The sequence below is a fragment of the Triticum urartu genome, chromosome 7A (genome assembly GCF_056163025.1).
Source record: "Triticum urartu cultivar PI428250 chromosome 7A, HENAU_Tu73, whole genome shotgun sequence".
Classification (NCBI taxonomy): Eukaryota; Viridiplantae; Streptophyta; class Magnoliopsida; order Poales; family Poaceae; genus Triticum; species Triticum urartu.
In genome coordinates, this window is record NC_141879.1 from 632,793,188 (window position 1) to 632,806,659 (window position 13,472).

The 13,472-nt window shown below is 43.9% G+C and overlaps 2 protein-coding genes across 2 annotated transcripts; one reads left to right on the forward strand and one right to left on the reverse strand.

Annotated features, from left to right (window-relative positions):
• Window positions 1-1,199: 1,199 nt before the first annotated feature.
• On the forward strand, window positions 1,200-10,757 carry REV1 (DNA-directed DNA polymerase). The gene is made up of 21 exons (XM_048699204.2): window positions 1,200-1,613; window positions 1,736-1,851; window positions 1,959-2,035; window positions 2,460-3,100; window positions 3,472-3,606; window positions 4,246-4,378; window positions 4,475-4,563; window positions 4,657-4,707; window positions 4,814-5,017; window positions 5,521-5,640; window positions 5,960-6,052; window positions 7,070-7,129; window positions 7,215-7,301; window positions 7,385-7,468; window positions 7,744-7,816; window positions 7,939-8,007; window positions 8,443-8,547; window positions 8,715-9,097; window positions 9,220-9,782; window positions 9,992-10,052; window positions 10,440-10,757. The coding sequence occupies exons 1-21, from the start codon at window positions 1,287-1,289 to the stop codon at window positions 10,479-10,481; spliced, it is 3,513 nt and encodes a 1,170-aa protein (XP_048555161.1). The 5' UTR covers window positions 1,200-1,286; the 3' UTR covers window positions 10,482-10,757.
• Window positions 10,758-10,802: 45 nt separating this feature from the next.
• LOC147960837 (uncharacterized) lies at window positions 10,803-12,405 on the reverse strand. The gene has a single exon (XM_087533579.1). It carries the CDS (start codon window positions 12,196-12,198, stop codon window positions 11,422-11,424), a length of 777 nt encoding a protein of 258 aa, XP_087389705.1. The 5' UTR covers window positions 12,199-12,405; the 3' UTR covers window positions 10,803-11,421.
• Window positions 12,406-13,472: the final 1,067 nt, after the last annotated feature.

Below are 13,472 nucleotides of genomic sequence, written 5' to 3' on the forward strand. Positions count from 1 at the left end.
GGCGATGCCTCCAAGGAGGTTACAACGTAGACGCCCTCGTCGTCCAGTCCACAAGTCCGGAGTTTGGATTTTCACCCGAAGAGCCCAAGCACTACAAGAAGAGAGAGGATGAGGATCTCTGAGAAAACGCATCCAAGGAGAAAACAAATGCCCACATGCGATGCCATTGCCAAAAGGCTTTCGCCGGAGTTCCTCGTCTCTCATTGATGGGCTTGCAGATATAAAGCCCCTAGGGTACCTTACCATGGAGCCAAGCCTCTTGTGTAGCACACCCCAACGCAGCAGCCATGCACTCTTCCCGTTATCCACCACAACTCCTCATGCCACGAAGCAAAATCTCGTATACCGAGGTCAGACCCGAGCACACATGTTGCAACCGTCGATTCGGGGCCGCCACCCCGGCTTCAACTCCCCACTCCCATCAGGCGCGTCCATCCCTGCCAAAACCAAGCCGTCGCGTAGCCCTCACCATGGATCTGGGCGAAATCCCACATAATAAGATAAAAAGACTATTCTACATGTTGTACACGTTGTCATCTCTTAGTTACATATTTTCTAGTATAATCCCCACAAATTTAGAAGATAATTCATTTTGTATGCTAGTTTTTTTCCTTCTCTAAATCATGTGCATGACATGAGATAAAGACCGTCTTATCAATGACTAATGACCGACTCCCTGCAAAAAAAGTCAAACGATCACTCGGAATTCAAGGTTAAGTAGTACTCCCAATGTACTCGAAATTCAAGATTTAAAAACCGACCATTTCATAACATCTGAGTAAATCCTTTTGTGACCATTTCATATGATCGTTTTATCTATACCAATATAAAAAGACCCAAAGGGGCAGATCTAAACCATCTCGACCGTCAAATCATATTATCTAGCAGTTCAAATCGCTCCAATGTCGAGCATCAAACACGTTTAACGCTCTAATTACCCACCATTACCATTGGTTATAAATATATTTTGACTCAACACTATTCCATGAAATCTATTATGTAATTAGTTCCTACCATTCCTGCAAAAAAAGTAATTGATATTTTATCAAATACCAACATGCAACAGATATATCTTATTTAATATAACGTGCAACTACTAATATAAATGTGCATTGCACGCACATTATTACTAGTTTGCACAAGTGCCCGTCTATCGGCGGGGCAGAGTGGACTAGCACCTACCGGCTCCAGCAAAGCACGACCGCCCCCCTCCCTTTCGACCGCGCCGCTATTCGACTCGCGCGCTCCCGAAAATTCCCCGCCCCGCTCGCCCCCTCCCTCCCGCCATGAGCTCCTCCTCCGGCCGCCGCTCCTCGCCGCCGGCGAGTCCGGCGGCCTCCTCCTCCGGCCAGAAGCGGGCGAGGGGCGACGACGATCCCGGCACGTCGCTCGTTTCCAACCCCGCCTCCACCTCCGCCCCCGCCCCGGCCCAGAACCCTCGCCGCGCCTTCGCCTCCTCCCCGTTCGCCGACTTCGGGAGCTACATGTCCGCGAAGAACAGCAAGCTCTCCGCGCAGTTCGACGCCGACGCCTCCACCTCCGCCGCGGCGCTCGGGGCCCTGTTCGCGGGCGTCTGCATCTTCGTCGACGGCTTCACCGTCCCCTCTAGCCAGGTGCCCCCCGCCGCTCGCCGGCTCATACTGTAGTTGTCTGATTCCGTCGGATTTTGTTGTAGCTTCATCGGTGGAGGCTATGTCGATTTCTTCCAATCTTATTATTGTTTGGGGATTGGCAGGAGCTGAAGGAGATTATGCTGAACAACGGAGGCCGGTTCGTCAACTACTTCTCGAGGCACACGGTGACACACATCATCTGCACGCACCTCCCGGAGAGCAAAATGCGGAACATGAGGTACTAATACAAAATGGAGGTTCACTTTCTGTGCCAGTCTACGGACGCGTGTAATAACTATGTTTTTCGGTGTGTGTTCTCTCTGATATTGTTGCTGCTTAATCCAGAGCATTCAGTAAAGGGCTTCCTGTTGTCAAGCCGGGGTGGGTGGTGGATTCCCTTGCAGAGAACCGGCTCCTCAGCTGTACTTTTCTCCCCCCTTCCATTTTTGTAACAAGCCTGTTAGTGCTGAATGATCTGCTTCATTGTTGCAGCTTTTCCTTGAGTGTTTAGTTAAACCTTGCTGCTAGTTTTTTTTGTATAATAATAGGTTTGCTTGAGTTGTGAGTTGCGATGCAATTAGTAAGATCATTTTCTTCAAATTTTAAATCTATGAAATGTAGCCATATGTATCAGTAAATATCAGGTGCTAGCAGAATGAGCAAACTTTTTTCATTGAACACCTAAGATAATTTTATTTTTTCTCACTGAAAGTGCTTATATTTAATTCAGTAGATCACATGTATAGCCTGTGAAGTTTTTTTATGACACCTAAAGTTTGTATGCTCTTATATTACTTCATTTGTTCTTGTATGTAATTATGATTCTGTTTTCTTATTTTCACTTAGGGGTTCCATACCAAATAAGTCAGCATAATTCTTCAAGCCGAAAGCAGATGAAGCTTTCTGCTTTCTTTTCTGGGAAACAAAATGGAATACAGTATCAGGGCAATCAAAATGATGAAAACAAAGACCTTGAGTTCCAAACTTCTTCTGCTCAGGACGGATCACGTGGCCAAACTGAGTCTTGTGAACAGGAAGGGCCATTACTGAATGTGGAAGTAGCAGAAGACTCACTATCCTCAGATGAACATAGAGTTCCATTAATGAATGTGGAAGTAGCAGAGGACTCACTATCCTCAGGTGAACATGGAGTTCCATTGATGAATGTGGAGGTAGCAGAGGACTCAGTATCCTCAGATGAACATGGAGTTTCAACATTTGAAGAACGAGATTGTGAAGATTTTGCAGTGGATGAGGATGATAATGCCTGTAAAATAGCATTTTCAGAAAGTATGGATAATGACATGGATCCTGAACTTCACGTGGCTCAGTCTCCTGATGCTACTTCAAGGTGTTCAGATGTATGCGGTACAGGCTCTGTGGGCAGCCATTTGTCAATTGGTTCATTGGAGAAAGATACAGCTAAATCTTCTAGCCGGTCACATTCAACCCTGACAGATCCTAATTTTGTGGAGAATTATTTCAAGGCATGTTACTCAAACAATTTAGCATCATTGATGTTCCGTTATCATAATTATTACACTATTCTTGGCATGGTGTGGTTTAAAATTGTAACATTGCCACTGAAGTCTCGAAAATATTCTCTTTTAAAGTAATCACATTTATGTCCAAGTCCTGTTTTTGTGTTGGTAAGGATTGGACAGAATGCAATCTTGTGCGCAGTAAGAGTATATGGAGGGTGGTTTGAGGTGTCATTAATAATTTTTGAAGCTCGTAATTACTGAAATGCTTTGCTGCTTCTATTTCATTATAATATCAGATATCTTTTCATAACTGTGATGTTGCATTTTTTTTGTCACATTGATTATTTTTACAATAACCTTATTTGGTACTGTAGCATTCTCGACTGCATTTCATTGGAACTTGGCGAAATCGCTACCGCAAGCGCTTCTCAAATTTACCTGGAGCTAAAAGCAGTAAGGGCAACAATGATCATTCAGGGAAGAAGAAAACAATAATTCATATTGATATGGTAATCTTGTTAACATGTCATCCTATTTGCTAGCTGTACAACCACAAACAAATTGTACTTCTATATGTGTAAATTTGGCCGTGAAGTTCCTTTCTTTTTTTTTGCTTTGCACTATATTTAGCTGTATAATTACGCATATCACTTTGTGACCTTTAGAATCCAGGTTTAGTTATTGCCATGCTTATGCGTTAGGAATCCCTGATCAGTGATCAATCACAGTTTTGTAACTTGGTTTTTCAATATAATAATGAATCTAACAAGCGTGGTAAATTGAAATTCTACTTGTAAGGACACACCATCTTTTTAGAGGAATGTGCTGAAAAAGAGCTAAATACCGCTAACCATGGCCTAGTTCTCCATGCCATTGGATTCTGTGAAAAAAAAATCATCCACAGAGACTAGCAGGTAAGCAGCAAATCAAATCTTTAAAACTTCAGTCCAAGATACATATTCCAGTCAGTAGTTGAATTAATACTCACAGAAGACTGAAGATCAATATTTTCTCAGTTGCTTATCTTGATCCTGGGCATAACCTTTCTGCAGATTCATTACTGTATTTTGGTATATGCTGCGTATGCCAGAGCTATTTGCATCATAGTTGTTATCTTGATATTTTACACATTTTCTCCGCAATTCCAGGACTGCTTTTTTGTATCTGTCGTCATCAGAAATAGGCCAGAGCTGCACGATAAGCCGGTAGCAGTTTGTCATTCCGACAATCCTAAAGGAACCGCAGAAATATCATCTGCAAACTACCCTGCACGAAACTATGGTGCTTTTATTTTTATTGGATATCACAACTGGAGCTTAAAATCTTGTTACTATGGACACATCTGAGTATTTATGTGTCCTCTTTCTTGGGTTCCAGGGATAAAGGCTGGCATGTTCGTTAGAGATGCCAAAGCTCGGTGCCCTCACCTAACGGTTGTTCCTTATAACTTCGATGCATACGGGGAGGTATATAGTTTACTGCGATGGTCAGTTCGCCTTCAAACTTTATCTGGACACTCCCGTTGTTATAATTGAGATGTTGGTATGGAACTATTGTAGGTTGCGGATCAGTTCTATGGTATTTTGCATAAATATTGCACTAAGGTTCAGGTTTGTACTGTATTATCCCATGATTACTCAGCATGTATTCATGTCAATACAATCCTGGCACTGTGATTGCCACACTTGCATCCAGAAGTCTAACAAAGTTATTTAGGCTTTGAGCTGTGATGAAGCTTTTTTGGACATGACGGAATGCTTACACGATAATCCAGAGGAAGTTACAGAAAGAATGAGAAATGAGATTTTTGGTACAACAAAGTGCACTGCCAGTGCAGGTATTGCTGAAAACAGGCTCCTAGCCCGATTAGCCACCAGATCCGCAAAGCCGAATGGACAGTTATTTATTTCATCTGAGAAGGTATGCGTCGATGTTAATCGCGTCCATCCTTAGATTTGTAAAACCGTTCCATTCCATGTACCAGGTTAGTTTAAATGAGTTCCTGTTTGGAACAACAATTTTGTAGGAATAAATATGAAGGAATTGCCCTGTTGATTACAACTGCGAGGTTGAGTCAACTACACAAGCTTATTGACTAAGAAAGTGCATGTTCTGTTGTTTAGAAAACTGTAATTTGTTTCTGGGTATATTAGATCTAACTACACCGTAAGGTGCTAATGGCTATTCACCTCGAGAGTATGAGGTAAATGAAAAATAACCTTGAGAGTCTGTGACTGTGTCGTGTAAATCTTTTGTGGAAAATATTTTCGATCTGCTTACTGATTTTACTTTAGTCTTTGCATACAGTTGAATATAATTCAAGACAGTTAATTAGTCCAAGTATTTGCTTTATTCATCATGGCACAGTTTCTTTTGACTTGCTTAATCGACTTCTGTTTTGTCTAAGAGCAACGCTGTTACAGGTTGATGATTATTTGAGTACCCTCCCTATCAAAGCACTTCCAGGCATTGGTTATACTGTTTCTGATAAACTGAAAAGCAAAGAAGTTGAACACTGTGGTCAGCTTCGCAACATTTCAAAGGTTAGTCAACATCGTATTTGTGTAATTTAATATACAGTTGTCCCTTCTCTTCAAGGAAATTGACAAGGGCACAGTCAAGTGATCCTTTATTTTTACAAGTTTGATACCATGCTTGACTAAATTTACTAATATGGATTAGAATGAATATCAGCTGTTCCATCTTTTTCAACGAGAAACTGTTTGTCAGTTTATCTGGGATATCTGCTACCTAAAGATTATATCACGCATTGCCATATCTGTGATTTGGAGGTCTGTACATATAGTTTCTTTACTGATTTCATTCAGCTAACTTACTGCTGTGCAAACAATTCTTATATAGGATGCTCTCCATAAGGACTTCGGAAAAAAGATCAGTAACATGCTATGGAACTATTGCAGAGGAATTGATCATTCAGTTGTTGAAGCTGTTCAGGTAGAAGCACCCTAGTTTTTTTTTCTGTTGTGAGAACCTGCACCTGTATTGTCAAGGCCATAATTTTCTTGCAGGGAAACATGCAAATTTGATGCCAGTTTTGTGTTAAGGTTGCATAGCTAAAAATGGTACCTTGAGACTGCACACGGTTAACTCATTGTTGCAAATGCCTCGAAGTAACTACATTTATGTAATTGTTTTCTCCTGAATTGATCTCGTAGCCAATTTCATAGACAGGAAGTATGCCTTGTGAATACAAGGAACAACAGCCCCCCCTGAAATTCGTAGAACTGTTTTTGTTTCGTAAAGATGTCCTGTCTTTTGGAAGGAATTAATTATGTGAAGGATGCATGCCTTCAATATGTTAATATTGCTCATTTTGTGCACATTTTACTAAAATGCCGAAGATAAGTTTCTTCTTACAGATGTACAAAATGTCCTAATGTTCCTTTGGTATAATTCTTATGGATTGTCGCTATTGGATACAAAAGTCATAGGGAAAATGAAATATAATTATTTTGTTTTAAAGTATTGTGTGCCTCCTGCATGTATAGATTGCACTATTTTTTCTTTATTTTGGTTTATGATGGTTCCCCCCTAGCTTCTGCGTAGCATGGTAATTTGCTGAAATACAACTGTGTCATATGCATTGCTTCAGTAATAGCTCATAGCGGACACATCATACACGATTGGACTAACTTGGTCTCCAAGAATAATACTCCCTCCGCCTGGAAATACTTGTCGGAGAAATGGATGTATCTAGACATATTTTAGTTCTAAATACATTCATTTTTATCCATTTCTGCGACAAGTATTTCCGGACGGAGGGAGTAGTTGTCTTCTTTTTAATTGCGTTAGCTGTTGACATGGGCACATTTTTTTTTTCTCATAGGGATCAAAGGTTTAATTTTACTTATCACTGATACCTAGCAGGCACTGTTGATTTTGGTAATCCTTTTCTTTTGGAACCGAATAATCTGATATATTTAAACATTTTTTGGGACCCAAATAATACAGGAAACAAAATCTGTGGGTGCCGAAGTCAATTGGGGAGTCAGATTTAATGAGAACAAAGATGTATGTTCTTCTTTATTTCTCTTTCCTGTTTATTATTTTAGTGCTGCCCCTTTTCGTGTTTGATATTCTTTTTGTTTATTTGCAGGCTGATAATTTTCTAGTCAACCTCAGCAAGGAGGTTTCTTTACGCTTACAAGGATGTGGACTACAGGGCCGTACTATTACCCTTAAGGTTCTTTGGGCTGACTGAACACAGTTTTTCTCCATTTCTTGCCAGTTGGTTAAAGGTTTATAGCCATATGTTCTGCCTTGAAGGTGAAAACAAGAAGGAAAGGTGCTGGAGAGCCACTAAAATTTATGGGGTGTGGTGACTGCGAAACCACGAGTCGTTCTACCACAGTAAGGGTTAAATAATGGCATTTGAATATAGAGTTGTGTCATTGTGTTGTAATCTAGTTTCCTTCGGCTTTTCTGTATGAACTTGGCTATTCTGTCTCATTGTTTTGTAATGTTGACCATTTTCAGCAAGGGATTGGCAATTATTTATCCTGTAAAATGAGTTTCAGTTCTTAGTGCATATGTGCCTGTTATTTTATTTTGTATTTTTAATGCATCATGTGATTTTTTTATCACTGCTATGTTACCTTTCTTTCTTCTCCTTTGTTGTTTCAAAGATGACAGGTGCAACTGACAATTTAGTCACGCTTCAGAGAATTGCAAGACAATTGTTTGCAGCTTTGCATGTTGGTAAGTTTGATATATTCTTCTCATATCTTATACACACCACAGTAGACTGCCATAAGTCTGTTCAAGTAGCCTCTTTTCTGCGGTTACTTTGTTGAATACTAAGTTCTAGTGCCATATTCTAGATGTGAAGGAAGTGCGAGGAGTTGGACTAAAAATGTCAAAGCTTGAACATGCAGATTTAGGTCGCGGAGGTATCTTCTAACTATTCAATTTCTTAACACCCTTTTGGGCATGGTATACATACACATTGCTGCACTGTTTATGTAGCAACCTTTTTCTCGAACACGCTTCTAAATGCGTGTTGTTGTGCATTAGAAGAACACCAAAAAGGTGCAGTGTTTATGTCACATTGTTTTTTAAAGGTACTCTCATGTAGTATTGGTTTTAAGACAAGTAATATTAAATGGTTTCTTTCCAGCACATTGATACAGTAAGTCAATAACATTTGCTTCTTCCACCACCCTTATGATAGCTTGCCCGAGTACGTCTTAGTTCAGATACTATCTCCAGGTTGCAATGCTCATAAATTTCCTGCTAAAATGATAATTGCACTTCATGTTCTTTCCCTGTTGCTTACCTGATTTTATGAATGCTTATGTCCTTATGGTTTTTATTTTTTAATGAAGCACAACAAGGGAATATGCTTAAATCATGGCTTGGTTCATCATCTGAGAAGCTCAAGAAACAATGCAGCGAGAGAACCTGCTTTCTTGGGAACAGTGATGGTGCAGGTATTGGTCTTTTTTTTCTTTTACTTTTTTATTATATCAAGGTGTCATTTTCCATCGTATAGCAAATGCATTATTTTGATGTTGCTTTACATGCTTAGCGTTGAATTTGCAAATTTTCCGTCCCATGGATTTGTTTAAAAGATTTTGACTTGTCAGAGATCTTGTAGGAGCCTCTACCAGTGAGATACGAAATTTGGGAAGCTCCAGACCATCACTTACAGGTGTTGCATCCCACTCGTCGAAGGTGAAGCTTACAAGTGGTAGGTCTACCAGAGTTCATGCTGCTGAGTTGCCACCATTATCTGAACTTGATTTGGAGGTCCTCAAGAACCTTCCTCCAGAGATAATATCTGAAATGAATGACATGTATAAGGGAGAATTGCATGGTTTTCTGGGCACGATAAAGGGTGATGAAGGCAAGGAAAGCAATTCAAAATCTTGTGTTTTACCTGCCGTTAACCAGAACTCTGTACCTGTTTGTAATGCAAGGTTGCACCAATATGGAGAGTGCACTGACTCCATGCATTTGGAAAAACGGAATAACATTAAGGTGAGATGATCAGTAAACTTAAAACTGGAAACAGAGTGGAAGCACTAGTCAAATCTGCTACTTTGTCATTCCTATTTTGAACCATTCCTCAAGTATCCTAATTGTTGCCATTACTCCCATAGGGGGCATCAGACCAGGAAGTTCAAACTGCCCATGCTTCGTGCTCAAGAGCCAATGAATTGATTGATACAGAGAGTGTCACACGGCTTGATTTCATGCCTAATTCTCTAAGCCAGGCAGACTTCACAGTTTTGCAGGAATTACCCGAGGATGTCAAGGCTGATTTGTTCAATGTGCTTCCATTACATAGGCCAATGGATCCTACATGCCGCACTTCAAACATTACTGAAAATAAATCTCTGAAGAATGGAGGAGCTGATGATCCAAAAAATCCAGTGATTTGTGTTCTGGCGGGAAGTTCTCAGAAATGGGCTGAACAGTTCAGAGTTAGCAGTTCCCTACTATTGAATGCCATTGCAGAGCAACACGCAAATTCTATCTCCAGTCAACCTTTATCTTCAATTTTAGAGCATGTTGCTTCCCTACTCCCTCTGTGTCCTACCTCAGGTAGCGAAGAATGGAGCGACACATTCTCCCGACTCTCTGTTCTTCTTACAGAGTATATACACCTGAAAGTTGATTCTGATATTGAAGAGCTGTACAAATGTTTCCTTCTTTTGAAAAGGTAAAGTGTACTGTTCGAGAAAAAAGGGGTAAATCATGCAGTCATTTAACCATTATTAGATATGAATTTGTTGGGAAATTGTTGCAAACCAAGATGTGCATACTCAGTGAACATGAATTGGTATAAATGTGGTAGTTAGTCTCCCTCACGATGAGGAAGGTTATTCATGAAACCAGGTTATTATTAACCACTGAACTTTCCCATTGCAGGTTCTCGTCAGCATCTGAGCTTTTTCTGGAATTGCACAATAGCATTCTCCCTTTACTGCAGGTAAAATTTACATGTTCAATTATCATCATTTTGGTTGTGGACAACATTGTTAGGATTTACCACTGTATTTGTTATGGCTGGCCTTCGGGTCCTTTGCTTTATCACTTTTGACTTTCACAAACATGAGGGATAAACCACCTTAGTTTTTAGATGGAACCAGACAGTTGTCCACCTTCCATCTTCGTTCTGATTATAAAGTTTTTAGTTGTTTCTATTTAAGCTTTAAAGGTCCACTACATTTTGAAATATGAGTAATTTGCGCTGCATGCAAACAAATTTGCAAGCTGGATGCAAGTAGAGGCATCAACTCGGCAATTCAGATTCTGGACATTTTTGTCCACAAACTTGTCAAACTGATCGAGTGAAAGCCCATCATCCTTTTTGTAGGATTCCATCACTCAACATTATGGTGGGACACTGCGTCTCTAGTTCGAAGTTCAGGTATTGCGGACCGCTTGGTGATAGAAAGGGCAGAGAAGGTGCGTAGGGGTCTCTGTGCCCTTGTTTATCAGTGACGACCATGGAGTGTGATGACTGGTTCTCCTGGGTCTGTGGATATGAACTGAAATACTGAATCAGGGTTTGGAATGCGAACATTCTCGCCACACCATGTATAAAAGGGGAATCATGTACACCTGCAAATATTTCTTTTTTTTGGGAGAACTGTAAATATTACTTCTACATGAAAGATGGCACGAGCTTGCATTTTGTTCTTTATAACATAGCCTTTTCTACATTAAAATTAAACAGAAGAAGGCAAAAGCTGATATATGCATGTCCTGCTTTGTATGTAATCGGTGTTGAGCACAATCCAACTTGCAAACCTCAGAAAAGATTCATCTTTTTCTGAATGTATATCATGGTTATGTTGTACATATGTAGTTTTGTATCAAGAAACAGCAAGAGAATTTTGTCAATTTTGGTTGAATTCCAATTGCAACTTGGACTGCAAGTTTCAACCTTTTTGGTCGAAAAGGGGGAAGACCCCGGCCTCTGCAAGTCTGAACATGGACATGAGAACTCAAAATTGCAAAAGTAGAGATTAGAGATTTGTTGATTGCTTAGGCCCGTGCAGAATTATATAATTCGACGCAATCACATCTTTCCCAAGACGAGGATCAATTTCTTTCCAAGTTCTTTGCAGATTTCAGCAGATTTTTTTAACACTAAATCCTGCTTTCAATCCATCAACTTCTTTCGATCACGTACAGAACATGCATACGAGCTACGAGCAACTGCATTGCAGTAGTGCTACTTTACTTACAACTACAGTATGCCATGTTCGAGTCTTCGAGAAGAAGGATATACATAAAAGTGACCTAAAAAGTGACCAGGAGTAGTTCTGGATCAACTGTCTTCTTGACTAGAGCTACACCTGAAGCTGCGTCCTGACCGCGAAGGTCTTCTTGACCATGGAGCTAGTGCACCTCCTGATTGGCTGCATCATCTTGGGCGCCTGCACCAACTGCGTCTTGCGCCGCCGTTTGGCATCCGCTGCTTCCTGGTAACCTTGGCGGAGCTTGCGCTTCGCGGCTTCCATCTTCTCCTCCGAGCAGAGCCGGGCACGATCACCGTCGACGAAGCCGGCGGCAGGATCGGATGCCTTTTTGATGATTTCAGCCGTCTTCTTGGACAACGGCTCGCCGACGATCTTGGGAGGTCGCTTCGTCTTCATGTCAGGACCGGCGCAGGCACGCTGCTGCTGGCCGACGGTCGCCTTGGGCTGCGTGACGTTCTCCACCTTCTTCTTCATGGGCATGGCTGCTGTGACCTCGACGACCTCGTCCTGGACGGAGGTCTCCCACCCGCTCACGATGCCTCGCGCGAGGAGGCGGACGCGCTCCGAGTCGTGCTCCCGCAGCGCGCGCACAGACTCCGCGAGCTCCGTGGGGATGGGCACCCCCGGCGTTGATGGAACCACCCTGAGCGTCTCGAGAGACTCTGCCATGAGGTCGTCGAGAATCCCGCAGATACGCTCCGCCTGGTCGTCGTCGGCGGCGTTGCAGAGCCCTACCAGCAGGTCCCCCCTCGCGCGCTGGAACACGTGGCGGGAAAATTGGTCTGCGTCGGCGGCCTCGATGGCGGCGTCCACGGGGTCGAAGGCGCCGTAGAAGCTGTTCCACCGGCGGAGCATCTGCGCGGCCATGGCAGCGGCGGCTTTCCCGCGAGCTCCTGCGATCGATTTTGAGGTGGATGGAGGAGTGGGGAGGATTGGATGGGGAAATTGGGGAGGAAGATGGCGATCGCCTACCACGAGGCCCCCAATGCAGCTTATATCTCCCAGCGAGACGGTGACCGTACTCCAGTCGGACGCGAGCAGAGCGCCACTCCCGGTCGAATTCGGAAGCGCGTTTCACTCCAGTTGGACGGAATTCGGAAGCGCGTTTCACCATGCGTTGCGCGCACGCCTTGTACTCCCCTCGCTTGCTCTCCGACACGCACCGGCAGATGGGGCGGGAACCCCATGGTCACCGTCTCGCGAAGAGCCGCTGCGGAAGCCGCCATTGGCGCCATGATCGACGACCACGCCGTCGGCTCCCGCAAGAGACGAAGCTGACTCGCGTGCTCGGGAAGGGCGGCTTCAGCGTCGTCATCAAGGCGCGCCACCGGCGCGGACGTCGCCCTGAAATGCCTCATCCGCTCGCCCGACGACGGCAGCAGCAAGAGGAGGCGCCGTGCCCACGCGCTCCACCGCGACCTGCTGCGCGAGGCGTGCTACCTCGCGGCGTGCCGCGGCCACCCCCTCCGTCGTCGGCTTGCACGGCATTGCGCGGGACGCCCGCACCGGGCAGTGCAGCCTCGTGCTGGAGCACGTCGGCCCGAGCCTCGGCCACGTTCTGCGTGGTCGCCGCGAGCCGTTCACGTCGGCCCGAGCCTCGGCCATGTTCCTGGGGAGGCCGGACTACGACGAGCTCGTGGACGCCTGGTCGCTTGGCCGCGCCATGGCGGAGCTGCTCGCCGGCGAGCCACTGTTCCCTGGCCACAGCGCTCCTCAGAATCTTCCGCCTGTATGGCATCCACGCCGCTCGCCGCCGCGGGGCAGCCGGCTTCGTGAGCTGTTCCCCGAGGAGCGCCTGTCGCGCGACGGGTTTGAGGTTTTAGAGGGGCTCCTCGCCTGCGACCCCGGCCAGCGTCTGCCAGCGTCCATGGGGCTCCAATGCGCATGGTTTGCTGGCACCGCCGACGCCCCAGCTTCAGCCGCCTAGGATGCGTGCTCGACCGCCATTCTACCTCATCACTTGGGAGTGCATTTCCATTCCTCCAATGTTCAAAGATGATTTATTTTGTAATGTATATTGACGAATTTACCGCCAGGGACGAACGCACCTTGCAAGCATGCCTGAAAAATGTAGAAATCTTGAGCTGCAACGGAATTGTAAATGAGAGTATCACTGTGCTATCAATTCTGCAGTACTGCAT

Excerpts from the sequence above, each read along its gene's own strand:
- REV1 (XM_048699204.2), top strand. The coding sequence starts at position 1,287 with ATGAGCTCCTCCTCCGGCCGCCGCTCCTCGCCGCCGGCGAGTCCGGCG. Across the intron at positions 5,641-5,959 it reads AGCTTCGCAACATTTCAAAG|GATGCTCTCCATAAGGACTT; the intron begins GTTAGTCAACAT and ends ATTCTTATATAG. Across the intron at positions 8,008-8,442 it reads TGCAGATTTAGGTCGCGGAG|CACAACAAGGGAATATGCTT; the intron begins GTATCTTCTAAC and ends TTTTTAATGAAG.
- LOC147960837 (XM_087533579.1), bottom strand. The coding sequence starts at position 12,198 with ATGGCCGCGCAGATGCTCCGCCGGTGGAACAGCTTCTACGGCGCCTTC.